The sequence below is a fragment of the Dasypus novemcinctus genome, chromosome 23 (genome assembly GCF_030445035.2).
Source record: "Dasypus novemcinctus isolate mDasNov1 chromosome 23, mDasNov1.1.hap2, whole genome shotgun sequence".
In the NCBI taxonomy this organism is placed as follows: domain Eukaryota; kingdom Metazoa; phylum Chordata; class Mammalia; order Cingulata; family Dasypodidae; genus Dasypus; species Dasypus novemcinctus.
The window spans coordinates 72,434,779-72,460,851 of NC_080695.1; the positions used below are offsets into that span (position 1 = coordinate 72,434,779).

Consider the following 26,073-nt stretch of genomic DNA (forward strand, 5'->3'; position numbering starts at 1 on the left):
GTCGTGGGCGCCTGGTGATAAACGTGGCCTCGTTGTCGTGGGCGCCTGGTGATAAACGTGGCCACACTGTTGTGGGCGCCTGGTGATAAAATGGGCCCCGTTGTCGTGGGCGCCTGGTGGTAAACGTGGCCACGTTGTCGCGGGCGCCTGGTGATAAACGTGGCCACGTTGTCGCGGGCGCCTGGTGATAAACGTGGCCACGTTGTCGCGGGCGCCTGGTGATAAACGTGGCCATGTTGTCGTGGGTGCCTGGTGATAAATGTGGCCACGTTGTCGTGGGTGCCTGGTGATAAAATGGACCACGTTGTCGTGGGCAGCTGGTTGCATGTGGCCACACCATCCTTGACCCGCACTATTAAAGGTGGCCACAAGCCTGAGCGCCGGGCACGGGGGGCCAGCCGTGCGCCCCCGAGGGGCAGACCTGAGCATTTTCTCTCCAGCTTGGGGAGCTGTGGTTCATTTGCCTCCCACGGATTTGGGAAGCGGCTTGTTTGGAAGCAGCGTTGTGTCAGGAAGGCATTTCATAGCCCACCCACAGTGAGGCTGAAGGTAGGTTGATGGTTCTTCATGGAAAAGAAAAGAGCCGCTCTCTCTGAACGCTTTTTTAAGCTAATAGGTTCCCTCGCTTACTCTGCCACTTGGCCTGTCCCAGAGGGTCTTCTGGAACCATCTGTCAGGCACCAGCAACCCCACATATACCCCTCCCACTGTCTCTCAGCCCACGTGACAGATACAGAAACATTCTCTCCACCCAAGTGACCTTGTAGATGGAGGAGGTTTGCACATAGCGGTAAGAGGTTTGCACTTTATTTTAACTTAGAAAATAGTCAGGAGCAAAACAGAAAGCTAACCCATTCTGTAGTGAGACCGCAGCAGTCTGGCTGGAGGTGCGGCTCGTTAGAGGAATCTCACGGACTCGGCGAGGAAACCGCCCCACAGGCTCCTGCTGGCCAAGGGCCCCCGAGCAGGGACGCCCCCTTCCAATCCGCCCTGGGATGTGGGGGACCCCCGGACCGGGCTGCGCAGGCGGAGTCCAGGGTGTCGGGGTGAGCAGCACGCGTGACCACAGCCGTATGTGTTACACATGGCGCAGTAACGGGCGCGTGCGCGGCGCACACGTGCGCTCGGCAGCCTGCTCCAGGCGCAGCTCCACCGGCACGGGTGGCCTTCGGCCGCCAGCTGCTGCTTCTCAGCAGATAGTTAGAGCTAGTGTCCCCGGAAGCCCCTCCCGGGTGCACTCAGCACGGCGACTCCACGTAGTCGTTGTCCAGCCCACGGCGGAGCCGCGCCGGCAGGGAGCGGCTGATGACGATGACCCGCGGCGCCGTGCAGGCCTCCCTCCTGTGGAGGACGTGCCAGATGAGCAGGGCCGCCGCCAGCGTGGCCAGCAGGCAGGCGCCGATGTCCAGGTAGCAGGACCACGCAAGGCTGGTGTGGGGGCCGATCCTGTAGAAGGCCACGAGCCCGATGACCAGGACGAAGCCTGCAGAGAGAGAGGGGGTGAGAGGGGCTGCTGCTGCGTCCGCCCCGCCCTGCTCCTTTCTGACCCTCTGTCCTCCCAGGATGAGTCATGGCTCCTTCACAGTGGGGGCCCTGGGGGGAGCTTGCGTGACCTTGACCAGCCTAGAGGGGATCTCCTGTGACATTGACCAGCTGGGAGGACTCGCATGACCTTGACCAGCCTGGGGGATTCCCAGGGGGGTCCTCATGTGACCTTTACCAGCCTGGAGGGACCTTGCATGCCCTTGACCAGCCTGGGAGGGGCTCATGTGACCTTGAACCAGTCAGGGGGGGAACTCGCGTGACCTTGACCAGCCAGTGGTGGGCTTTTGTGACCTTGACCGCCTGAGGGGGAGGGCTTGCGTGACCTTGACCAACCAGAGGGGGGCTTGCGTGACCTTGACCAGCCAGGGAGGGGGGCTCGTGTGATCCTGACAAGCTGAGAGGGAGGGCTCGTGTGACCTTGCCCAGCCTGGAGGCGAGCGCGTGTGACTTTTACCAGCCAGGGGGGAGCTCACATGACCTTGACCGGCCGGGGGGGGCAGTGGTTAACGTGACCTTGCCCAGCCCTGCAGGCCTGTGGCCTGATCTGGCCACCACGGAGGGCGTGCCTGGGCTCTTGAGGATGGTCTCCAGTGAAGTGCCCCCTCGCCCGGGTACCCTCCCAGGGGCTGTGGGAGAACCAGCTGGTCACGGGCCTTGTCCCCAGCCGGTGCCAGCCTCGCCTTGTGGAGTTTGCAGGTGCGTCCACAGCACCAGGCTCCACAGCGCGGCTCTTCACCTGTGACTTGTCTCGGAGTTTTTTCAATGCGTGAGAAGTTTAAAGGGAAAGAAGACGTGGGCACTTTCTGAATTTTACCTCGAGCAACCCAGGCTGGTGTTTAACTTTGCCCAAGTTCCAGCTCAGAAGAGTTTTTAGAGGAGAGAGATTTTCTTGAAAAGCCCAGCGTCTGCGCAGGTGGGGTGGGCGGAGGCGAGGCCGGGCAGGTGCAGGTTCCTTCGGGCCTCTGCCCCCGGGCCTGAGCGGGCACGCTGGGTTCTAGAAGCTCCTCGCCCCGCGCCCCCTGCCCATCCTCCCCCTCCTCCCTGTTGCTTCCTCACTCTCCTCTCCCCCTTCCCAGGTCAGAGGCCGGCAGGGGCAGGAGGGCCGTGCGGGGGCGCCATCGTGGGCCCCCACTCCCTGGGTGGCGCCACAGCGTCTTTCCAGAGCTTAGCGCCTGACGGTACCCGTGCCTACAACAGGGAGGCCAGGCTCTCACGACCCACGTCTGGACCCAATGCCAGGACGCTGGCACGCCCAAGAGAGCTTGGGCTGAGCTCAGCCCCTCACGCCCTGCTGGAAAGCCTGGGTCTGGACCCCACGGCCCTGCCCGCCTCATGCCTTGACTGACCCGAGGGTCATCACGCACGCCGGCCGGAGGACTGGCCACGGTGCTGGCGAGCAGGCGCGGGAGGAGGCTGCAGGGAGAGGTGGAGCCCGGCAGGAGACACGGGCCGGGGCAGCGGTGGGGGCTCAGCGGGCGCGGTGCTGGTATGGGCGGGCTGCGGCCACCTCAGGACCCGCCTCCTGGCTCCGGCGCCCCCCACCTGGGGGCATCCTGGTTTGGGCAGTGGATCTCCCTAACCCAGACTGGTCCAAACCAAACTCCCCACCCTGGGCCCTTAAGCGCAGGTGCTCCCTGCCCGCCTCGGGGATCAATCAGACCCCACGGGTGGCCCCGGGTGCAGTGCAGCGTCCGTGCCGGCCGAGGCCCAGGGTCTCGTCAAGACCAGAAGGCTGTGGGGGCCGTGGCAGTGCTCCCTCATCACCTGGGACTCTGGGAGGGGCACCTCAGACGGCAGAGACGGCCTCTGCGTCTGCTCCTTGCCACGCCTCTTGGAGCTCTTTCTACATGGAGAGCCTCCTCCTCCCTCCTTTCTGTAGAAAGGCATCTGCTGGGGACCGGACGGCTAAAGGGGACTCGGGCACTTCTCCCTACCAGTGAAGAGTGTGTCCCCTGCTTGCAACTGCGTTACTGACTTTTTCAAGAATAAAGGCAGTCTAGTTTGTATTTTTTTGATGGAAATGAAAATACTTTAAGGAAGCAGATGCGGCTCAAGCAATTGGGCTCCTGTCTGATATGGGAGGTCTAGGGTTTGAGTCCCAGGGCCTCCTGGTGAAGGTGAGATGGCCCACATGGAGTGCTGGCCCACATAGAGAGTCGGCACAGCAAGAGGACGCAACAAAAAGAGACACAGAGGAGACAGTGAGAGACGCAGCAGACCAGGGAGCTGAGGTGGCGCAAGAGACTGAGCACCTCTCTCCCACTCCCGAAGGTCCCAGGATCAGTTCCCTGTGCCGCCTACAGAGAAGATGAGCAGACATAGAAGAACACACAGCGAATGGACAGAGAGAGGAGACAGTGCAAAACAACGAGGTCGGGGGGGAGAAATAATCTAAAAAAAGAGAAAGAAAATACTTTAAGAATCTCTGCCCCTCATTTTCCTGGTGGAGCAAGAATAAATACTGTGTCTGACAGGTGGACGTTGTCTACAAAGTAGGAAAGAAAAGCCACGGCCCCTCTTCCATCCTTGGCCTTGAAAACTCTAGTCAGACCAGCAGGCGCTGTCACGGGGCCAGGCGAAGCCCGGCTGAGGTGCGTCTTCGCGCTCCCCTGGGGGTGGCGGAGGCTGCCCGCCCCCCGGCTGTCCAGGGAGGCCTGCGCGCCGGCAGGAAACGCTCACTGAAAACGAACCCCTGTGCTGTCGTCCTTGGAAGACCCGTGCCACTTCCGTTTTGCTTTAGCTCAACTCAGAACACTCAGAATGGAGAAGGGCTTCATCTCCCCAGCGCTGAAAACTCGAAACACCATCCTCTCCTGCGCCAGGAAGACTCAGAAAGCCCGCTGTGAAGGGCCGTGGGCAAGGAGGCTGCGGCGTGGCCGGAGCCTGCCCAGCAGGCACCACGAGGGGCCCGTCCAGTGGGGCAGAACCCCGGGTGGGTGGCACAGCTGCAGGGGACGCTGTGGGCTCCTGCCGGCAGACCACCTCCCAGGCCTGCCTTGAGCCGACAGGAGAGCGGGAGCGCAAAAGAAAAATGGGGTGGAGGGGCCTCCCGCATGCTTCCCGGAGCAGCACTAGGGCGAAGCAGCCAGCCGCGGCCCCCACCCGTCACCAGAGCGGCCGCACTGCGCCCGCATTCCCCGGGGAACAGGCTGGCCTTTTGCTTTGGCACGTGCACCTCCGTGGGGGAGGCAGGAGGGGAGGGGTGGGCAAGCGAGGGAAGGCGGGCCTTCGCGCCAGGGTCCCCGCTGGATCTGCCTCGATGTCGCGGCCCTCCTTCTTCCCGAGGCCACTTCCCAGGAAGGTTTTTCCTCCCAAGATGCCTCAGGGACGTCAGCCGGCCTGCGTGGGAACGGGTCTTGGGGAACGAGTGAGCAGGCTGAATCCTGCAGCCCGGGTCGCTTCCATCTCGGCGAGCTGACGTTTCCAAAGCAAACAGCCCCTTCCCGTGAGGGTCAGCTCGGCCTGCAGAGCGCCCGCTCCCCCCTTCCTTCCTGCCGGCTCCGGGGGCTCCAGCGCCTGCCACAGACCTTCCTCTCCAAGCGGCCATCCAACCTCCATGCAGGCACACAGCGCAGAGGCCCTGGCACGGGTCCTCCTGGCCCCAAGGCCCCTTCCAGGGCCGTGGTTGTGCCGCGGGGGGTTCTCCCGTGTGACTGCACCCGCAGAGCTGGAAACGTGCCTGTGGCCCGGCTCCGGCATGGCCAGCTTCGGGCGGTATTTACAGAACAGGCTCGGGAAGGGGTCATCTTGAGCACTTCTGTGGCTGGAATTTTCCAGCACTTGTGAGCAACAAAACGATGCCCAGCCAAGTGTTTTCCTCTGAGGAAGAGAGTCTGGGAAAGGAAGACGAGACGACAGTCCGGACGACACGCACGTGTGCTTCTTGGGAGCCCAGCGCCCCAACTGATGCACGGCACGCAACCGGCCTCAAGTACAGAGGAGGTGGAAGAGATGGGCGACGGCGAGGGGCGGCTGGGGTGGCCCCGGGTGCTTGGCAAGGGGGCCCAGAAGACGACAGGGTTATCCGGAGCACACAAAGAGCTGGTGTGTTGCAAGACACGCCATGGCAACCGCCAGCGGAAAGCGTCCCGGCTAGGACCACGGCCAAGCTCCCCCGCTGGCCCGGGCGCCGCAGGGCACTGCTCAACCCTGCGTCCTCCCCGCTCAACCCTGCGTCCTCGGCAGGTGGGGCAGCGCCCCCAGGGTGCTCGGAGTTCTTCCGTTGTAAGGAAGAGCCTGGCGATGTTGGGAGTGGAGAAGGGAAGTGGCAGATGGGGACTCCGAAGGCTGCCCGTGGGGTCTGACCAGGCTCCATGGAAGCTGTGCATGACACGCGCCACGAGGAAGGAGCTGGGGAAGCCCCGGTCTGGCGCTGGAGGGTCTCGGGACATTTCCAGACCTCGGCCAGGGCACCCTGAAAGCTGCTGCACGGCCCAGCTGCCAGCAACGGCGGTGAGAGCAGGCAGGAAGCGGACAGGTGCGAGTGCACCTGCGCAGGGCCCAAGAGAAACCTAAAGCCGTGAGGAAGGGACCTGCGGATCAAACGCCAAGCACTCAACGTCTCCCAAAATTGGGCGCCCATTTGAAAACTAGACGCCCGAGAAAGGTCCAGGGTCACTAAACGACTGAGAGGCGACACTGAAAATTCTGCAGAGATGAAGGGTGAGGAGGAGTTCGCGATCAAAGCTGACAAGCTGTCAGCTAGGGATGGCGTCGAACAGGCATAAGAAGAGCAGCGACCGGCCCCGGGAAGGCAGGGCGTGCCACGCCATGTAAACGCGTCACGATAAACTTGTAACAGACACCCCCGTGGGCCGCGATCGCAGGAGGGCGCGTGCCGGGCCAGAGGCGGAACGTTGCGCGGCTCTGAAGGGCCGCGGCTCTTCTAGGACAGCGTCCGCCGAGCCGGGCTGGCGGCAGTGCGGCGTCCTTGGTGCGGGGGAGGGCTTCCCTTCTGCCTTCGTGCCACCGCTTTCTAGAAAGGACTTGCCGTGGCTTATTCACTACACAACGAGGGCTAAAAGCAGGAGTTTCCAGAAAGGAGAGCGCACGAAAAGCATCACTCCAGGGCACTCAGCTGCGCTGCGAAGTGAGGCTCAGCCTCTACCTCTACCCGACGGGGAGCCCTAAGCCCGTGGGGGGCCAGGTGCCAGGTGCCGCGAGGGCCTCGCGGGGCTGGAGTGTGACCAACAACTTGCCTTCTGAGGTCTCAGCTCGGGCCCTGTGGAGAGTGCGGTGTCACCGCTAGAGCATCAGCACTGCCCGGGCTCGGCTGGCACTGGACAGCAGGCCGGGTCCTGGGCCGTCACAGCAGGGCCGTCCGGCCCAAGCCAGCCCCGAGGACGGCTTCCCCCCTGGGGGTGCAGCCGGGAGCCCTGGCATGGCGCTCCTCGGGGGCCTGTCCCCAAGCCCCTGGCACGCTCGGGAGGCCGGCAGGGGCCCTGAGGCCTGTGGCAGGGGCGAAGGAGGCGCCTGGTGTGTCTGCCCCACAGGACAGCAGGAGGAAGGCAGGGTGACTCGCCGGCCAGCATCACGGGAACAGCCGCCACGCACCGAGGACCCCTCCCGGCACCCGCCGAGCCGCCTCTGCTTTCTTGGGTGCCGAAGCCGGCGTCCCTGGGCCTGGCCGGCCTGCAGCACCCACAGGGCCAAGCACCTTTTCCAGGTCTGCTGGCGATACCCCCTCTTCAGGGCTTGCCTCCACCCCCCACAATAGCGAGGCACCCACGGGGCAGGACAGAGCTGGGCGCAGAGGCGGGACAGGAGAGGCCTCACGGGGTGGCGTGGCACCCAGGTAGGCCGGGCTCGACGGGAAAGGCCGCAGCCGGTTGAAGCAGGCCAGCTGGCAGTGGGCGTCGCTTACCTGCGCCCTGAAGGGCCCAGGGGGGAACCGAGGGCTTCCCGGCACCTTACACCTGCCGCCTTGCCAATGCCCACCCAGAGCAGGAAGCGGGGGAGAGACCACGAGGCCCGGAGCCAGTCCAGACGGCGAAGACGCGTGGATGGGCAGACGCACACGCCCGTGTCCATGGCCTCGGCCGGCCTCCTGCTTTCTCCCGAGCCACTTTGAGTCTGCACCTGGGCAGACTGCACCCAACATCGTGCTCCCCAGGTCCAGGCTGCCCCGGCCGGGCTCGACCAGGCGCGTGGACCCGCCCCCCGGCTGCACGGCACCTTCCCCACCCCGGGGGACGGGAAGGCACAGCCGGTGGGCTGCGGCAACGAGGGGTTCGACTTGCAGGTAAACGGAAGCTACGCTTGGAAAACCCTGCCAAGAAACCGGACAGGAGCGCAGGCGCGCGTGAGGCCTGGGCACACCGGGGTGAGCAGCGGCTGCGCCGGAGCCCTGGCCAGCCTGCGCAGGGCTCCGGCCTCCATGGGCACGCCTGGGCCCGGGGGCACCGGGAACGAGCCAGCAGGCCCTCCAGAGCAAGGCCGGCCGGGGCCCCGCGCGTCTGCACGCCCTTGCGGCACCCAGCTTCCAGGGCCCCTGCCGGCGTACGGCCCCTGCCCCCCGCCCCCCACCCGAGCACGCGGGACCTGGCGCGGCTCGCAAAACAGGTAACAGCAGGCACTTCCTGCCCGGGACGGGACGTCCTGGCGCCCTCCTGCCGCCCCGGCGGCTCAGGCAGGCTCGAGCACAGGAAGAGCCCGGCTAAAATTAGCCCGCGGCGCTCCCGCGCTGCTCGGCAGCGCACCCGGCCAGGCAGGCCGAGATGCATTTCCTTTTTGGGCAAAACAGAGCTGGTAGGGGGTGGCGGTCGGGACACCGAGGGGGAGAGGCGGCCTGCGGGGACTGCAAGGCCTGGGGAGCATGCAGGATGGGGAGTGGGTGCCCCCAAGCCAGCCCCTCGCCAGCGAGCCCCCGGGCAGTGCCCCCTGCCGGCACGCGCAGGACAGCGGGTCTGGGGAAAGCGCCGTCCAGTCTGGAGGGGACTGCGCTAAGAAACACGACGTCTCTCTTGACGCCAGGCCCCGAGACTGCGGAGCGCGTCCGGAGGAGAATTCTGAAGGGATTCAGGGACAGCGATTTCCAAAAGCAAGAACCTGTGCTTCTGTTTCTCTTCGGCCAATGAAATACATTTTTTTAAAATCCAGTTTTCCAATCCCATTATCAAAATCTTCCACTTCCTCCTCGGAGGGCTGGAACTGCAGATAACCCCACGCAACTCCAGGCCACAGGAAGCGGCTCCTGGCCTCAGGTCAGCAGGGGGTGAAACGGGCCGCTTCCCCAAACCCATCACCGCCGCCGTGTGAAGCGCCCGCTCCCACCCCGGGCCCGGGGAGCGGCGGGAGCCCCCGCGCACCTTCCTGCTCAGCGTCGCCCAGAGGCGGCTGCCGGGCTGCGGCCGGGTACGGCCGGATGGGAATCTGCTCAGCAGTTTCCCAGGTTCTCGGGGACAGGAAACACGACGGAGCCGAGGCAAGCATCCGGCTCTCTCCACGCCAAGCTCTGCGCTCTCTGCTGGACCTCGGCAGGGGGGCACGGCTCCCAGGACCACACGCTGGGGCCTCGACGGCGCTGGAGGGCGCGGGCCCCGGGGCCCCCACCCAGGCGCGCTCCGGCCCGCCAGCACCTGCCCCGTGCGTCCGCCTCGCTCTGGAGAGCGCATTTCTCCAGAAGCATGTGTCCCGTGAGCTGGCCCCAGACCTGCTGTGTTCTGGCCCCTCAGAACTGCTAGCCTGGTACCCCCTAAGCGAGCAGCAGCCCCAGGCGTCCCCAGGCTGGACACGAGCTGAGGCGGGGACACAGCGGGGGAGGCCTCTGTTCCTTGGCAGCGCCTCGGAGGGGCAGCTTGTATGGAACCTCCTGGAACAAGGCCCTTCGTCGTCCTAGACGGCCACGGCAGTCCCGTCTGCCCCACACCCTGGACGTCGCTCTGGAAACGGGCAGTGGGTGTTTCCAGGGCCCAAGGAGGACCCTCGGTTCAGTGACAGCCGGGCCGCGGCCACACAGCAAAGCGGGGCGCCCTGGGCTGCTGCCAGGAGGAGGCGGGTTACTCGTGGGCCCTGCCGTGTGACCGCGTGGCGCCAGGGTGGGGCAGGCGCGTGTGCCCCCTGCATGCGAGCACATGTGCGCAAGCGCGGGCCCCTGCCTGCTCCGGCAGCAGCTCTGCGGCGTCCCTCCCTCCACCAGAGCCCGCTGTGCCGGCCCAGCAGACGCACCTGGCAGTGGGTGCGCCGAGGGCTCGGGGCACTCCTCACTGGAGAAGGCGGACCGGGCCGCTCGCACCCTGGACCCAAATCCCGGCCCCGGGAGCACCCCTGCTGGAGGATGGCCAGCGCATCGCCGTGCTCCGCCCAGGGCCCCGGGTTCAGCGAGTGTGCTGGCGCCCGGGGCCTGCAGCCGCTCGAGGAGGCCACATGGCCGGGGCCCGGTGCCGAGCGGGTACTTACTCGCCAGCTGGAACGCAGCGGCCATGGCCTCCTCCCAGCACGGCAACTCGGGCGACATCAGGGGCAGGCCCGTCAGCCCCAGGAGGAAGGTGAGCTGTCCCGCCGCCAGCGCTGCCGTGGCCACCAGGTTGCAGGCACGCATCATGTCGAACTGCACTGCGGGGCGAGAGGCGGAGAGGCGGGCGGTCGGCCAGGTGCAGAGCGTCCCCACGAGGGCTGCAGCAGCGCTCTTTAAGAGCGGCATTCGAGTCGCCACTGCACCCGTATGGGTGCGCGCCCAGAGCACCACGGCAGGACCCGGTGGATCCCGCGGTCTGCACGCCCTGTCATCGCAGCGCGATTCGCCATTGCCCGAAGGCACAAGCAGCCTGCGTGCCCACCAGCTGGCAAGGCTTGGGGGCAGCGCAGCTGTGTAAGCGACATGCTGGTCACACGACGTGGGCAGTGAAAGGACAGACAATGCAAGAGGCCGTGAACGTGAGCTACCTGGAGACGTAGCCTTTTCAGCGACAGCAAGTAGAGGGCAGGCTGGCAGGGTGAGGGGGCTGCGAACGGGGGTGGGGTTTCCTTCCGGGGGAGGAAGATGTCCCTGGACTGGACAGTGGCGGCGGCACAGCACCGCGAAGCTGCGGAACGTCCCTCAACTGTTCGACTTAAAATGATGTGAATTTCACCTCAGGAAAAACGTGGGTGGCCTCAGGACCCACTTAAGACTGCCTGTCGCCCAACTTTTATATTGATGACCTTTTTGACAGCCAGTTGGGACACCGATCTCTTTCTCTTTCTGACTCCAAGAACGAGTTACTTGATACACATCTCGAACTTTCCAGACGAGCAGCGACTTATCTAGGGGAATCAGAACTCCCCACTACTCGAAACACAGAAGGAAAGTGGATGCTGGGGTAGAGAAGGCTGCCGCTCTCGCTGCAGCCCCATCTCTACATTCCACATTGGCCCACAGACTATTTCGGAACCTTTGAAATAAGACTGGAACTTGTGAAGTCAGCAAATGCCGGTGAAATGCTGGCTTCCCGCTGCTCGTTCAGGGCTCTGTGCAGGGTTCTATCTGGGGAAGGAAAGCTGTTTCTCTACACAAGGTGTGAGCATCTCTGCTCCCTGGGGACGCCCCCGCCTGCTCCGCCTGCCCTCGGCCCCACCGGCATCGCTGCCCGCCTCACCCGGGCACCTGGCACAGGGGTGTGGGCGGGAGGGCAGAGGCCAGGGGCCGGGGCGAGCCTGAGGGGCGCCGTGGGGCTGCGGGGCGGGCTCTGGGGAGGTGGAGCAGAGGGGGTGCCTGGGCCTGGCCAGGCCTCTCCAGAGCGGGCACCGGGCACCAGGGCCCAGGAAGCTGACGTCGCCAAGAAAGGCCCCAGGTGGCGTGGGCGCCGCCAACCGAAGCCCCCTAGGCGGGCTCTTGGCGCATGAGGGGGGCCAGCACGGGCGCCCAGCTGCCAGAATGCTCTACAGAGCTGCTGCCAGAAGGGCTGCTGGGTGGGATGGCTGCCTTTTAACTAATTTTTACTTTTTCCATTGCGGCAAAACATACAAAACTTAAAATTTACCGTTCTAACATTTTTTAAGTGAATAATTAAGTGGCATTAACTTTAACCAGAAGGTTATGCCCACCCCCCCATCTCCTTCCGGAACTTTCCCATCAACCTAAATAGAAACTGAGCCCATTAACAACGGCTGTCCTTCCCCTCCCGCGGCCCATGACCTCTGGCCTGCTGCCGCTCCCCGTGGCTGTCCACATACATGGCCTCAGAGCCTTGCCCCTCGCGTGACGTCGGGTTCTTCCGCGCCGTCGCACGTGCGGCACGCCCTCCCTTCCCTGGCGGGCGGCCTCCATCGTGGGAAGGGGCCCCGCGCGGCAGGTCGGCCCAGCCGGGCTGGTGTATGTGCGCAGCTGAGCCGAGCGGGCGAGGGGGCGTTTTTACAAGACCCGCGGCCGCCGGCCCTTGCGTCGGCGTTCACGGGAAAGCCTGAGGGCAGGGGTCCTGGCTGCGCCGGGGAGGGCCGCCCTCGCCTTCGTGCTAACGTGGTCTCTAAGCAGTTGTTTAGCCAGTAGTGCCGGGACCGGCAACCCGATGCGGCGGCCTGGACGCCACAGGCGCGTCAGCGCCCCCGAGGAGGCCGCCCCGGGGCCATGGCGCCACCCGAGGCCGGGCAGCGGCACTGCCCACGGCCCCTTCTACCCACTGGGCTCCTGTCCCCTCCAGCAGCCAATGCACCCGACCATCGGGGAAGCTGCCCCAGAGCTGGGCAAGCCGGGGTGCGAAGGCAGGGCCTATCTCCCTGTCCTCCGCCCCGTGGTCGGCTGCCCCGGGTCCCTTCTGACCCTTTCCCTGACTCCAGTCGGCCCTGTTTCCCGAAGGCCAGCTCTCAGGGCTGCGCGCCCGGCCCTGGCAGCCGCCATGGAGCGCCCCCTGCAGAAGCGGGGGCTCCCTGGGAGGCGGCCCCGGCAGCCGCCGTGGCGCCCCCCGTGCAGAGGCGGGGGCTCCCTGGGAGGCGGCCCCGGCGGCCAGGCCGCCAGGCGAGGTGCGCAGACTGCGGCGGGCCTCCCGCGTGGGTGAACGTGACACCAGCGCCCCTGGGTCCACCAGCAGGGTGAGGGCCCAGTCCTTGCCTCGCCAGAGACCCCCCGCGCTTGGTCCACCAGCGCAAGGCTCTTAGCTGGGGTCCGTGAGCTGGGCTTGGGGTTCTGAAGCAAGTCTTCCAGCGGGGACGTGCCGGGGCGGGGCGGGACAGTCATTAAACGACACACCGCACCATGCGGGCTTGGCAAGGGGGTCCCTGGAACAAAACAGGCCGAGGACCCCTGGCCTGGGGAGAGCAGTGGGGCCCCGGCGAGCACGAGCACACGCCTCTCCTGATGGACACCACCCCGTGGGCCGCCTGGCCTCCCTGCCCCTGGCATGGGCTCGCCCGCTGTCCTCAGGGACGTTCGTGCAGGCTACATGCGTAGCCCCGGCCCTCGCCGTCCTTCCTGGTGACTCCGAGAGCACGGCACCCTAGGCCGACGCACGAGCTGCCATGCAGAGCCTCTGGCTGCGTCCCCGTTACCCACGATTGTGGGGTGTTGGGCATCGGAGAGCTCAAGGAGACGACGGGGATGGCAGGGTGCTCGCCTGTGGACCTGCCTCTGCACAGAAGGGGGCACTGCCGGCGGGGGCCGCCCTGGCCTGCGCCCACTCCTGCAGGAGCCCCGCGTGCCCCTCCCCTGGGTGCGCAGCCCCACGTGGCAGCGCCGTGGCCAAGGCACAGCCAGCGGGAAGCCTCAGGCCGCAACGCCCCCCGCGTGGCGTCCTGCCAGGTGGGTCTGGGCTCAGGGACTCGGAGTCACGCCTCACCACCCATAGGTGCGCTGGCAGGGCAGCCAGTGTCCGAAGCCAGGGCGCATGGCAGACGGGCCGGGTGGCCCCCGGACAACGGGGCCGGAGCCTACCTCGGGCTCTGTGCTGGGGACATGAGATGGCATGCGCGGGAGGGCACGGGAAAGCTGCTGCAGCTCTGCCACCATCCTCACGGGGCCATGTCCCCAGCAGGCACTGGCCACGGAGGAAGGAGCCGCTGGGACTGGGCGCAGCGCAGCTGGGACTGGCCCTTGCACGTCCGCGCAGAGACCCAGCGCGGCGTTTGTGCACACGTGCCGTAGGACCGCGGGGAACGTGGGAGACGGGACAGGGAAAGGAGCTGGGGGTCAAGGCTAGGAGCCTAGCAGGCCGCCTCCGGCCATGGGGCCTCCGGGGACTGGGCCTCAGGCCCTCACAAGGCCACCCCCTTGGCCCTGTACCCCACGGGTACCCAGGCCGCGGGGCAGGAAACGGGCCGTGGCCGAGGCTCTGGCCGGGCCCGCGGGGGCCGTGTGTGCCCAGGCCCGGGTGAGCTGGGGAGTGTCCACACAGGCGGGAGGGAAGGGGCCGGAGGCCACGGGCACCCCAACATCCACCCTTGCCAGGCCGGGGCAGCAGGGGATGGTCCAGAGCCGACCGCCTGACACTGGTGACCGGCGGGAAGTGAGACGAGCAGAGGGAGGCGCCGGGGTCCGGGGCTGAGCAGGGAGAGGCAGGGCTGGGGTCCACGTGGGCTCTTCTCCTCCAGGGCCGCCTTCAGGAGTCACAAACCCTGCGCCCCCGGCTGCTCTGAGGCCCAGACCTCAAGGAGCCTCCGCCACGGCGAGGGTGGCGAGCGCCGGGGGCAGCACAGCGCCCCCAGGGGCTCCTGTTGGCCGGGATGATCACGGGCCCACGGGGACCCTCTGCCCAGGCCACGCGAGGCCCACTTTGGCCGCACGTGCTGACTCCAAGTGGCGCACGCTTGGCCCTTGCCCTCCAAGGGGCTGCTCCTGTGTGCGAGACGCTGAGACCCCCGGGGCCTGGCCCCCCATGCGCTCCTCGGACCCTTTTCCTCTGCCTGGGAAACAGGGGTGACCAGCCCCCTCCCCCAGGCCCTGGGCAGCCGGTCCGGGTGTGACGTGTGCGTGGCGCACGTGGCGGGCACCTGGGGCGGGTCCCCGTGGCTTACGCTCCCACGGCACGTGGCACACAGGTCGTGCGCTTTCAGGACTCCCGGGGAAGCGACCTGCCAGCGCGTCAGAAAACCGACCACCTGGGCCTTGTGTTTGCCTGAAGCCACGCGAGCCTGGGCACAGGCGTGGAAACCCTCCTTCCGCAGTGTGGCTCGTGCGGCCTCGGGGCTCGACCGCCGCACGGCCTCCCGGAGTGACGGGGCCACCCTCCGGGGACCCTCTGCATTTGGATAACGGGCCATTTTAGGTGACGCGGGGACCGGTAACGGGAGTCTTTCTCTTCACCTAGCGCCTTCTCCCATTTCCCAAGTTCGTCAGCATTCTCAAGTCAAGCTCCCGCCTCACAGACAGAACCAGGGCCCAAGGTGGGACTGCGGCTGTCAGGGGCGGGCGGGCTCTGCCCCCAGGGCCAGGCACGCGTTCCGCCTCCCTTCCGCCCTGCTGCAGGGGTGCTGCGACCTGATCTAAAGCCAGCCCACCCCCAACGACCCCAACCAGCACACCCACAAACCAGGCGGCGGCAAACCACAGACCACTTGATGTTTTTACAAAAACTCATCTTCAACCCAGAAAGATGCCCGTCCCCGCCCCTGAGTGACGGGAACGGCAGGGGAAAGCCCTCTCCTGCCCGAGACCACGCTCCAGGGCCAGGGGCCGGGGCAGCTGCTCCCCAAGGGAGGCAGCGGCAGGAAGCTGGGGACTCGGCTGCCCCCCCCACCTGCTGGCTCACACGCAGCCCCACCCAGCCCGCCCACCCGTTCACCAGACACGCAGCTCCAGGCAGCCCCCGGGCTCCAAGAGCAGACCTGGGCTCCCGGGACAGGCAACGGCAGTTAGCGTGTAACCGGGGAGGGTCTGGGGGGCTGGGGACATTTCAGTAACGGGGGGGGGGGGCGGAGTGAGACTAACAGGCCTCAACTGTGTGCACGGGAGCGGAGGAGACGAGAAATTTCAGGTTGTGTGTCAGTCCCCAGCGTTTAGAGAAAGAGAAGTGACAAGTCAAGGCAATCCGTGACCCCAGACTGCCTCCGACAGCCGAGGAGAAAGTCCCAAAGGCCGTCAGCGGGGCACAGAACGAGGACAGACTGTCCGTTCCCACTGGGTTAACTGGACCTCAGGTGTTACATAAGCGAACATCCTTTTTCTCAGGAAGCGTGCATGGAAGCGTTATGCGTTTAAGGAGCGTGATGTGCGCAGCCTGCTCCCAAATGCCCACAGCACAGACAGACAGACAGGAAGGAAGGAAGGAAGGCAGCCAGCAGATGGGGCAGCGTTAGACGTTGGTCAGCCGGGCGTCTGGATAGAGAATGTGCTGGAGCTCCCTGTACAGCGTCCCTATTCGTTCTGGTCATCTTTCTGCGAGTCGGACGTTAATTTCAAGTAAAAACTTTAAAACCAAAATCCACCAAAAAAAAAAGAGAAGAGACTCACGCCTGACGGTGCTGCGGGACTCCTGGAAGCCGGCCGCCTCGGAGCCCCAGCCCAGCGCCTCGCACTCGCGCTCGCCCGCCGCGCCGCCGCGGCCGCGCTCGGCCAGCCAGCAGGCCTCCCACAGGCCCACGCTGCGCTCCCGCCCGTCCTCCAGGCTCTGGTACACCCAGCTGGGGGTGAAGGCGGCGGCGTTGTTGAGGACGAGAGAAACGAGGGCCACCAGCACGGCCGTGGCCACGAGCTTCCGGACGGTCATCGCTGCCCGCCGGGCACTGTCCGCTGGCGGCGTGGACGCTCCGGCGGCTCGGTCAGCCGCGGTGCTGGAGGGGCGCGGGAGCTGGTGCTGGTCGGGGGCTAGAGGACATCAGCGCTCATTCTCGGAGCTGGGCGCGGGGCTGCAGGGCGGCACGTGGGGACCCTGGGCGCCAGCAGGGAATCGGCTCAGCCACGCCGGGCGCCCCGTCTCACGGCTGGGCCTTACCCGCCTTCCTGTACCTGGACCGGGACCCGGGCTGCGCTGAAACCGACCGCCGCGCGGCCCATCCCGGGAGGCGCGGGGGCCCCGGGCAGGAATCCAGAGTCTCGGGCGGGGGCACTGCTCAGGGCGGCGGGGGGCCCCGGGGGGCTCTTCTCTCTGCGGCAGTGGAAACAGAAAGGGACTCAGGAGACGGCCTGGAGGCGGGTGCCCGGGACGCTGGCACCGGCAGCAGCTCGGCTCCCCTGGGGGCCGGTGGGGGGGCCGGGCTCCCAGCCGGGCAGTGGAGGAGCAGCGCCGGAGCCGGGGGCCTCCACCCGTGCCCGCGCCCTGGCCCGAGTCGCCCCGCGCGCGGCAGGTCCTGGAAAGCAGGGCGCCCGCCGCGAGGAAGCGCAGACGCGTGAGTGCGCTCTCTCCCTGTCCCTCTGCCCAGAGGAAACGGCTGTTTTTGAGGCTGTTTTTGGTGAGCCGGAGGGCGTAGCCAACTGCAGCTAGTCACGGCGCTGCCACGGCAGCCGGACGCGAACAGGATGTGCTTCCTGAGAGGAAGGGCTGGGGGCTTCTGAAGCCTGCTCCTGACCACCGCGCCGCCGCCCCCCTTCCTTTCCGAGAGGAAGAAGGCCCGGCCGGCTGGGAACAAACAGGCGGGCTCTGTTCTCACGTGTCGTGCCTGCTCGTGGGCACCACCCGGGCTCCCGGGGACAGCACAGACGGCGGAGCAGGCAGGGGCCCCGCGGCCCGTACCCCGCCGCGGCTTTGCGCCCACACGGCCGGCGGCCCTTTCTAAGCCGTGCTGAGCAGCCCCGGGGCGCCGGGCCGCCCCTCGGGGGCACTCTGCCTCGACCAAGAGACCGCCCCGTGGACACAGCCGCGGGACGCCGCGAGGGGCAGCGGACCACGGGAGGGCTTCTCAGGTGGCACAGAGGCCAAGTGCACGGGGACTGGCCACACGGTCACCCACACCCAGGTCCGGCCCGTGCCTGACCTCGCCGGCCTGGCAGTCCCAGGGTGCCCGAGGCGGGGCCCTCAGGGTGGCAGCGGCCTCGGGCTGAGAAAGTGCCTTGCGGGAAGGGGGGAGGCCGGGCGAGGCCGTGCCTGTGATGTCACCCCGCCCAGAGCACGCTGATGTCAGGGCGCCCCGCCCTCCGGCACGTGCCCTGCCATCACCGCCCCGACGGTCACCTCTGGGTCCCCAAGGCCCCGCCCCTTCCCGCGCAGGCCGGTGGGGGTCCTGAGGAGGCGCCCCAAGGCCAGGGCTGCGCCCTCGGGGCCTGCGCCGGCATCAGGGCATGCCGCCACCCAGCACCCTGGCTGGCCCCACGCGCTGCTGCCCTTGTCCCACCGTCCTGGTCGTGGGCTTAGGTGCAGGAGCCCCTCCTCTGGGCAGGCTCAGGGGGGCAGGTCCAGACCCTGCGGGGGCCCAGCGCGGACCCCCAGGGTCCTTAGACAGCTGCGCTCCAAGGACCCACTGAACGGGCAGAAACCAGAGACCGGGTGACCGTCTCCAGCCCAGGCCCCGTGCTGCTCCAGCCGTCCGTCCTTCCGGGGTCCCCTCCGCAGGGTCAGCCGGGGCCCGTGGGAAGGTCCGCTCATGCCTCCCTGCTGCCCTGGTCAGGAACAAGGCGGGCCCTAGGGACAGCCCCCTCTGGCGGCAGGGGTCCCTGGGAAGCCCTGCCGGGCAGCCTTGGCCTCCTGGCCCTCCCAGCACGTCCGAAGTCCTCCTGCCACTCGCCGTGAGATGCCTGCCTGGGGTCAGGCGCACAGTCGCGAAGCCGGGCCCTCGAAGCTGGCCCCTGCCCTCTAGCTCTGGCGCAGTGGGGTGCAGGCCTGTGGAACCCTCAGACATCATCCTCGGTGTCACGCGGTCCTCGGGCCCATCCGTGGAGGGGCCCCACTGCTGCCCTGAGCACTGCTCAGCCTGGCGACGGTCTGGGTCTCCTGCACATGGGCTGCCGACCTCTTGGATACAGCAGAGAAAACCTGAAGCTCTGGCAGCAGCGCCCACAGTCTGCGGACCGGGGCCTCAGTCCCGGGGCAGAGGCTGATCTAAGCTGGCAGCGGTCGCCTGGAGCCGGGCAGACGGGGGCCCTTGTGGCCAGTCACCAGGAGCGTCTGCAAAAGACAGGTTTTTCCAGAAAGCTGGGACCATTGCAAGGCTGGGTGCTTCTGCCACCCCATCTGTTTCTTGTTTGAGACGCCTTTTGGATTTGATGAAGTGCAGATGAGAGTGATTTTCCACGGGCAGGAAACCGTCAAGAGCTGGATGAGGACTAGGAGAGGGTGTTCACTTCTCGGAACCCTGGAAGCTGCACAAGCCCCCCGCTCCGGGCTGCAGTTAAAGCTGCCCCTAGGTTCTCGGCACGTCCTGCCCAGGCCAAGGCCCGTTGAGAAGGCGGCGGGAGCAGAGAGCAGCCCGCTGCAGTGCAGAGACCTGCTGGCTTCGGGCCTCCACCCGGCCTCGGCCTCCTCCAGGCCCGCCCCCAGGCCCGCGGCACGTCCAGCGCTGGCTCCCCTCCCCGGGTGCGCCAGGGCTCTTTCCTGGGAAGGAGGCGGTGTGGAAACAGCCGGGGGGCCAGAGTGGGCCAGTGCACGCCGCGCAGCCACGGGCGCGCAGCAGACCCAGGCGGGGCGCGGGCCCCTCGCCACCTCCCCACCCCGAGCGCAGCTGGTTGCGGCCGCACACGCGCCGTGTACGTGAGTCAGAGGCCGGCGCCCTCTGCGGCTGCAGCTCCGCCGTGCTCTTTCTTGGGGCAGTTTCCCTCCCGAGCTGGGCGCGGACCCCACCGTCTGTTGTGGGGACGAGGCAGCGGAAGGGAGGTCCCCGCCCCCCGCCGGCCCCCTAGAAGATGGGTCAGAACGGACACAGGGTGTTTTGTAAAATGTCCTAACCACGTGGAATCATGTAGAAAGAGAATGAAAAGCCCTTACTCCCAACGAGCTCCTTGGCGTTGACGAGGCGGTCACAGCCCTCGGCAGTCCTGCGTGGGCAGCGCCTGAGGCTCGGGTCTCGGGTGGGCTGGCCTCACCTTCCCAGGCTCAGGTGTGTTTAAAGAGCGTGTGGAGAGGGTGGAAGTGTGCAAGACGGGCGCCTCCACTCCCAGCGGGGGGGACACACAGAGGCGTTCCGCAGAACTCGCTAGAAGCCGGGGTGGGAGGGCCCCGTTGCTTTTGAAAGTGCAGCGCTGACCGCGGCTCCCGTGCTCCGCCAGCTGGTGCCCTGTGGACCGGGCAGCGCCGTGGGGGCCCTCAGGGTGGCTGGGCCGAGAGCACCGGCAGGGTGTCTAAACTGGCAAGAACCAGGATTTCCCCCTGCTGGTGTGTTTCAGGCCCCGCGGGGTAGGGGGGGGCAAGCCTATTTTCTATTGTACGGAAAAGGAGGAAGCCGGTACACAGGTGGGAAACGCGCTGACCCTGTGCGCAGACACCGGCCCTGGGACCCGGGCAGCGTCTTCCCGGGGAGGAGGCCGGGGTCGGTGCCCCCCGGGCTGAGCGGGCGTCTCCGGCAGCGGCCGGTCCTGTGACTCCTCAGGGCCTCCCGAGGCTGTGGCGGAGCGGGAGCGTGGACGCCAGCCATCTGGGGCCCAGGGACGTGCTGCCGTGAGGGCCCCGTGTGAAGAGCCCTGGAACCGACTGGGGGGGCAGCCACGGCACCGGGGAAGCCCCAGGCGGGGTGTGGCAGCGCGGGACCCAGAGGCGGCGGCGGGCCGAGCTGGCAGGCAAGGCCGCGGTCCCCGTCGCACCCGAGGGCCTTGCTGCCTCTGGCACTCCCAGCGGGGCTGAGACCCACGTGGGCCACAGGGGGCCCCTGCACCTCGCCCCAGCCGCCTGGTGTCCTGCCCGGCCCCTCGCGGCCCCCTGGGCCCGGGGCCCCTGAGACCCCCGCCCGCCAGGCCCCAGGCAGGCGCTGCCTGTCACCAGCAGGCCCTGAACACCCGGGCGGCGTCGCACTCACCCAAGGCCGGCCGGCGGCGTCCCTCCCGCGCTGTGCGGGCACGGCCCCTGGCGCGGGGCTGCTGGGCTGGGGCTCGCTCCGCAGGGAGGGCCTCCGGAAGCCGCTGGAATGCGGAGGCGGGGCCTAGCCCGAGGCTGCGCTCCCTGCGTGCCCACCCCGGACCCCAGGCTTCCTGGGGACCGCCGCGGGGTGGGAGCGTGCGCGGGGGTGTGTGCACACGCTGGCCGTGTGCATGGGTGTTCGCATGAGTGTGCGTGGGTGTGTGCACGGGTGTGTGCCTGTGCTTGTGAGCGTGCATGTGTGCACGGGTGTGCGCATGTGAGCCTGTGGGTGTGTGCACAGGTGTGTGCACGGGTATATGCCTGTGTGTGAGCATGCGTGTGTGAACGGGTGTGCGTGTTTGAGGGTGTGCGCACAGGTGTGTGCGTGTGAGCCTGTGAGGGTGTGTGCATGGGCGTGCGCCTGTGCGTGTGTGCATGGGTGTGCGCGTGTGAGCCTGTGGGTGTGTGCACGGGTGTGTGCGTGTGTGCACGGGTGTGTGCACGGGTATATGCCTGTGTGAGCGTGCGTGTGTGAACAGGTGTGCGCGTTTGAGGGTGTGTGCACGGGTGTGCGCGTGTGAGCCTGTGAGGGTGTGTGCACGGGTGTGCGCCTGTGCGTGTGAGCGTACAGGTATGCGTGTGTGAGCCTGTGGGTGTGCATCTGTGCGTGTGAGCGTGCATGCGTGCACGGGTGTACATGGGGGGTGCTCGCAGGCTGTGGCGCGCAGGGCCTGGTGATGGAGGTCCCAGGCAGGGGCAGGGGCGCCGAGGGCTGCAGGGAGTGGAGCGGGCCCCTTGGGTGCCCCTAGGAAGGCTCCTGAGGACGGCCTGAGGGCCGGGGCTGGTTCTCGCGACGGAAGTCCAGGCCCACGCCACACGGTTGACGCAGGGCGGCAGGCTCCCGGCCTGGGGTCCCTCAGCCTATCGAGGGCCATTGTCCCCGGCAGGTGCCCGGCGTCAGGCCTGCCACCCGGGGCCCGCTCCACAGAGCCGGGGGCCGCGCATGCGGGCGTCGGCGGGGAGTGGGGTTCGGGTGCTGCCCCGGGGGCCGCGCAGGCTGGAGCTGGCAACACGCTCAGAGCTGCGGGCCACGCGGGTCTGGGGGCACAGGAGGGCCGTGGCCTGGGCGCCGGGCCACCCCTCCCGCACTGGCCAGGGGGCCGCAGGGGCCCGGCCTGCACCCGCTCCCTGCTCCTGCCGGGGAAGGGCGCGGTGGGCCCGGGGCTGACCGCTGCCTCTGCCCCGCCCGCAGCACGGCCGTCTGGGAGAACATGGCCCGCATGTGCGTGAAGACGCAGCGGCTGGACGTCGCCCGGGTCTGCCTGGGCCACATGGGCCACGCCCGGGGCGCCCGCGCCCTGCGCGAGGCCGAGAAGGAGCCCGAGCTGGAGGCCCGCGTGGCCATGCTGGCCGTGCAGCTGGGCATGCTGGTGAGTAGGCCGCGCTCGGCCGGCAGGCGGGCTCACGGGCGCGGCGCGGCCAGCCTCGAGGCCTGGACTGCAGGACAGTTCCCCGTCCCCTCCTGCCCCCAGGGGCCCAGGCGCCCTTGGCAGGCCTTGGGTGGCGTGGGACAGAAACCTCAGCTGCTCGAGCCCTAACGGTGACCCCAGGGAGCCCCCTGTCCTGCCGCGCCCCGCCCTGCCCTCGTCCCTCAGTTGCCACTTACGGCCTTGCCCTGCCTGCGTGCCCCAGCTCCCAGCAAGGGCCCAGCGTCCGAGCAGGTGGGGGCGACTCTCAGAGAAGGGGGGCATGCTGCTCATGTCTGCCCCGTGGGGATGCGCTCGCTTGAGAAGCACAGGCCCCCCTCTCGTGGCAGGCGGAGGCCCACGGGGGCCAGGCCTGGGCTGTGAGCCTCGGTTTCTCGTTTCTTTATCTCTCTCCCTATTTCTCTTTTTTTTACTAGTTCTATCTTCTCTTTCTCTGTTCCCCTCTCTGTTTCTCTCTCCATCTCTCTTTCTGTTTCTCTCCCTCTCTCTCTCCTTGTTCCTATTTCTCTCTTTGTTCCTCTCTCTCCCTTTCCTTGTTCCTCTCTCTGTCTCTTTGTCCGTTTCTCTCTTCTTGTTCCTCTTTCCCTGTTTCTCTCTCCTTGTTCTCTTCCTCTCTCTCTCCTTGTTCCTCTCTCCCTCTGTTTCTCTCTCTCTCCTTGTTCCTCTCTCCCTCTCTCCCTCTCTCCCCCATCACTGTTTCTCTTTTTCCTCTCTCCCTCTCTCTCTCCTTGTTCCTCTCTCCCTCTCTCTCCTTGTTCCTCTCTCCCTCTCTCCCTCTCTCCCCCATCACTGTTTCTCTTTTTCCTCTCTCCCTCTCTCTCTCCTTGTTCCTCTCTCCCTCTCTCTCTCCTTTTTCCTCTTTCCCTCTCTCTCCGTGTCTCTCTCTCCCCGTCTCTCTCCTTGTTCCTCTCTCCCTGTTTCTTTCTTCCTGTCTTTCTCTCCTTGTTCCTCTCTCCCTCTCTCTCTGTCTCTCCCCATCTCTCTCCTTGTTCCTCTCTCCCTCTCTCTCCGTCTCTCCCCGTCTCTCTCTCCCCGTCTCTCTCCTTGTTCCTCTCTCCATCTCTGTTTCTCTCTCTCCTTGTTCCTCTCTCCCTGTTTCTTTCTTCCTGTCTTTCTCTCCTTGTTCCTCTCTCCCTCTCTCTCCGTCTCTCTCTCTTTCCTTGTTCCTCTTCCTCTCTCTCCGTCTCTCTCTGTTTCTCTCTCTCCTTGTTCCTCTCTCCGTCTCTTTCTCATCCTCCTCTTGGCCGTCAGCACATGGCATGCCTTTGAGCTGTCACCCCGAGCAAGTCTCGAGCGTGTCCCCGCGCCCTGAGCTGTTCCTCGGCCTTGCTCACAGGGAGCGCCCTGGTCGCACTCGGGGGCAGAGGCTGCCCCTGGCCGCTCCTGTGCTGAGCCCCCAGCCCGGCCTCGGGGGCTCGTGGTCGGCCCCGGGCAGCTGGAGGCAGCGACGCTGGCCCGCCTTCGCCCTTCCCCTCAGGAGGACGCGGAGCGGCTGTACCGGAAGTGCGGGCGCTACGACCTCCTGAACAAGTTCTACCAGGCCTCCGACGAGTGGCCGAAGGCCGTGGAGGTGGCCGAGCGGCACGACCGCGTGCACCTGCGCAGCACCTACTACAGCTACGCCAAGCACCTGGAGGCGGGCGCCGACTGCAGCCTGGCCCTCAGCTAGTGAGTGAGGGGCCCCGCACGTGCTGCGCTCGCCTCCCACTTCTGCTGCGCAGGCGCCACGAGGGCCCCGGGAGAGCCCCCGAGTCCGGCCCCGGGCCTCTGGGCTTGCTGCGGCCCTCAGGAGGCCTCTCCCCAGCCCGGGCGCCTCTCCAGGTGCAGCCCGGGCCGCGCCGGGCACTCAGAGCCAGGGCCCTTGTCGGCAGTCTCCAGGGGTCCCCAGCCCGGCCCCACGCCAAGCCTTCCCAGAACGGGGGCTCCCCTTCCCGAGGCCAGTCCCCCAGGAGAGCGGACGCACCAGGGAGTCTGCGGGACGGCCATCTCCCGCTTGCGTGGCTGCTGCACCTTGCAGGGGACGGAGACAGGCCCTGGGCCACCACCCCTGTGCCCTCTCTCGACAGCTATGAGAAGTCGGACACGCACCGCTTCGAGGTGCCCCGGATGCTCTCGGAAGACCTGCAGTCGCTGGAGCTCTATGTCAACAAGACGAGGGACAGGTGGGCGCCCGCGGGCGGGCGGGGGGCCAAGCCCCCCCTTGGCGGCTGCAGCAGCCCCCCCGTTCCTGGCAGCTGGAGGCCCCGGGGGCCGCCTGGCCTCCTGCAGCCCCTCCCTGCGGCCCCCGTTGGCCGGCGGGAGGGGGCCCTGACGGGAGGGGGCCGTCCGCAGGGCCCTGTGGAGGTGGTGGGCGCAGTACCTGGAGAGCCAGGCGGAGATGGACGCCGCCCTCCGCTACTACGAGCTGGCGCAGGACCACTTCTCCCTGGTCCGCATCCACTGCTTCCAGGGTGACATTCAGAAGGTGAGGCCCCAGCGGGCGGCGGGGGGGCGGCGCCGGGCGAGCCCGGCCATCGGGCCGCAGAGCGCGCCTCGGCTTCCGTGGGCTCTTTCCAGGCCGCGGAGATCGCCAACGAGACGGGGAACTGGGCGGCGTCCTACCACCTGGCCCGGCAGTACGAGAGCCAGGAGCAGGCGCGGCAGGCGGTGCACTTCTACGCGCGGGCGCGCGCCTTCAACAACGCCATCCGCCTGTGCAAGGTGGGCTGCGCCTCGGGCGCCAGCTGCTCTCGGCCCTCGCCGCGGTCTGCCTGCGTCCGTCCCTGCCCCTCTCCGCCCCCTGCTCCTCCGTCACACCGCCTTGCTGGCACTGAAACACTTTCCTGCGTTCAGGTTTGGCTTCAGATTCGGGTCCCCAAGCAAGTCAAAAAGGAGCTTTGCCGCTCCGTGCGCCGGCACCGCCTTTACGGGAAGCTGGGGCTGGTGGGCGTCCCGCGTCCATCCGCAGACACGTCCCAGTCCAGCCTCTGGCTTCGGGGAAAACCCACAGGAGGGAGAGCCGCGTGCCGGGTGTTTCGCGCGGTGATCTTTATAACAGGATAAAAGAGAACCGAAAAACCAAGGTTCTGAAAAACGCCGGTGCCCGACCCCAGAAAAAACAACGCCCCCTTTAAAAACCACAAACCGGCCAGGCGGCCGCGGGGTCCGCAGACGCGAGTGGGCTGGCGGTGTCTCTGCAGGAGAACGGGCTGGATGACCAGCTGGTCCACCTGGCGCTGCTGAGCTCGCCGGAGGACATGATCGAGGCGGCCCGCTACTACGAGGAGAAGGGCGAGCAGATGGACCGGGCCGTCATGCTCTACCACAAGGTGGGCCCCGCCGACGGCCCCGGGGGGCAGCGAGCGCGGGGGGGCGCCGTGCGGGTGGGCCGGGGCGGGAGCTCAGCGCCCCTGCCCCCCAGGCCGGCCACTTCTCCAAGGCCCTGGAGCTGGCCTTCGCCACCCAGCAGTTCGTGGCGCTGCAGCTCATCGCGGAGGACCTGGACGAGAGGTCGGACCCGGCCCTCCTGGCTCGCTGCTCGGACTTCTTCATCGAGCACCGGCAGTACGAGAAGGCGGTGGAGCTGCTGCTGGCCGCCAAGAAGGTGCGGGGCCTCGGGCCGGGGGGCACTGAGGCACCCCTGCCCCCAGCAGCAGGGGCACTGGGGGCGCCAAGGCACCCCTGCCCCCCAGCAGCAGGGGCACCGGGGGCGCCGAGGCACACCTGACCCCCAGCAGCAGGGACGCTGGAGGCCCTGGGGCCGGGGCAGGCCCAGAGCCGTCGCCCCGCCAGGTCACGTGCCTCCTGTGCCACCTGGAGGGGGGGCTTTACTCCAAGTGCGGTTCAAAACCGTAGAAGGAAGAAAAACACAACGTAGGGGGGGGGCGTTGAGAGTCAGCCCAGTGAGAATAAAGACGGCGTGTGGGAAAAAGTCGTCGGCAGAGCCAGCTGAAGGCTAACACAGGGAGAAACACATCCTGCTCTTACTCCAGAAGGCAGGTCTTAATGCACGTACAGTTCCCGCCGCCAGCACGTTTCCCGGCGACCCGAGAGGAGAGGGCAGGCACGCGGGCGTTCCCGGCGGAGGAGGGCGATCGCCCCTGGAGCAAGGGGCTCGGCCTCGCTCGGCCTCAGAGACGCCTCCCAACGCGGGGTCCCGTTTGTCAGGAATTAGTCCAGGAAAGGCCAAACGGTAGGGGATCCCCCTCGCCTTCCTGGGAAACACACTTCCCATGGCA

The 26,073-nt window shown here is 67.1% G+C and overlaps 2 protein-coding genes across 3 annotated transcripts in view; one reads left to right on the plus strand and one right to left on the minus strand.

Moving 5' to 3' along the window:
- Positions 1 to 26,073, plus strand: part of IFT140 (intraflagellar transport 140) — a 79,386-nt gene that overhangs the window by 45,924 nt on the left and 7,389 nt on the right. The window contains exons 19-25 of one of the 2 annotated variants that reach the window (XM_058286695.1): positions 21,622 to 21,799; positions 23,334 to 23,524; positions 23,923 to 24,018; positions 24,188 to 24,320; positions 24,413 to 24,556; positions 25,036 to 25,164; positions 25,257 to 25,439. In XM_058286695.1, coding sequence (XP_058142678.1) covers positions 21,622 to 21,799; positions 23,334 to 23,524; positions 23,923 to 24,018; positions 24,188 to 24,320; positions 24,413 to 24,556; positions 25,036 to 25,164; positions 25,257 to 25,439 — 1,054 coding nt within the window. Of the gene's footprint in view, positions 1 to 7,037; positions 7,211 to 7,486; positions 8,619 to 21,621; positions 21,800 to 23,333; positions 23,525 to 23,922; positions 24,019 to 24,187; positions 24,321 to 24,412; positions 24,557 to 25,035; positions 25,165 to 25,256; positions 25,440 to 26,073 lie in introns of those variants that run through there. The other variant, XM_058286696.2, reaches the window with a different exon arrangement.
- Positions 1,103 to 16,256, minus strand: TMEM204 (transmembrane protein 204). Its single transcript, XM_023583064.3, has 3 exons — positions 15,902 to 16,256; positions 9,943 to 10,098; positions 1,103 to 1,483 (listed from the first exon to the last, which is right to left on the minus strand). Exons 1-3 carry the CDS (start codon positions 16,155 to 16,157, stop codon positions 1,239 to 1,241), a joined length of 657 nt encoding a protein of 218 aa, XP_023438832.2. The 5' UTR covers positions 16,158 to 16,256; the 3' UTR covers positions 1,103 to 1,238.

Excerpts from the sequence above, each read along its gene's own strand:
- TMEM204 (XM_023583064.3), bottom strand. The coding sequence starts at position 16,157 with ATGACCGTCCGGAAGCTCGTGGCCACGGCCGTGCTGGTGGCCCTCGTT. Across the intron at positions 10,099-15,901 it reads GTCCCGCAGCACCGTCAGGC|TGCAGTTCGACATGATGCGT; the intron begins GTGAGTCTCTTC and ends CTCGCCCCGCAG. Across the intron at positions 1,484-9,942 it reads CGCTGCGTTCCAGCTGGCGA|GCTTCGTCCTGGTCATCGGG; the intron begins GTAAGTACCCGC and ends CTCTCTCTGCAG.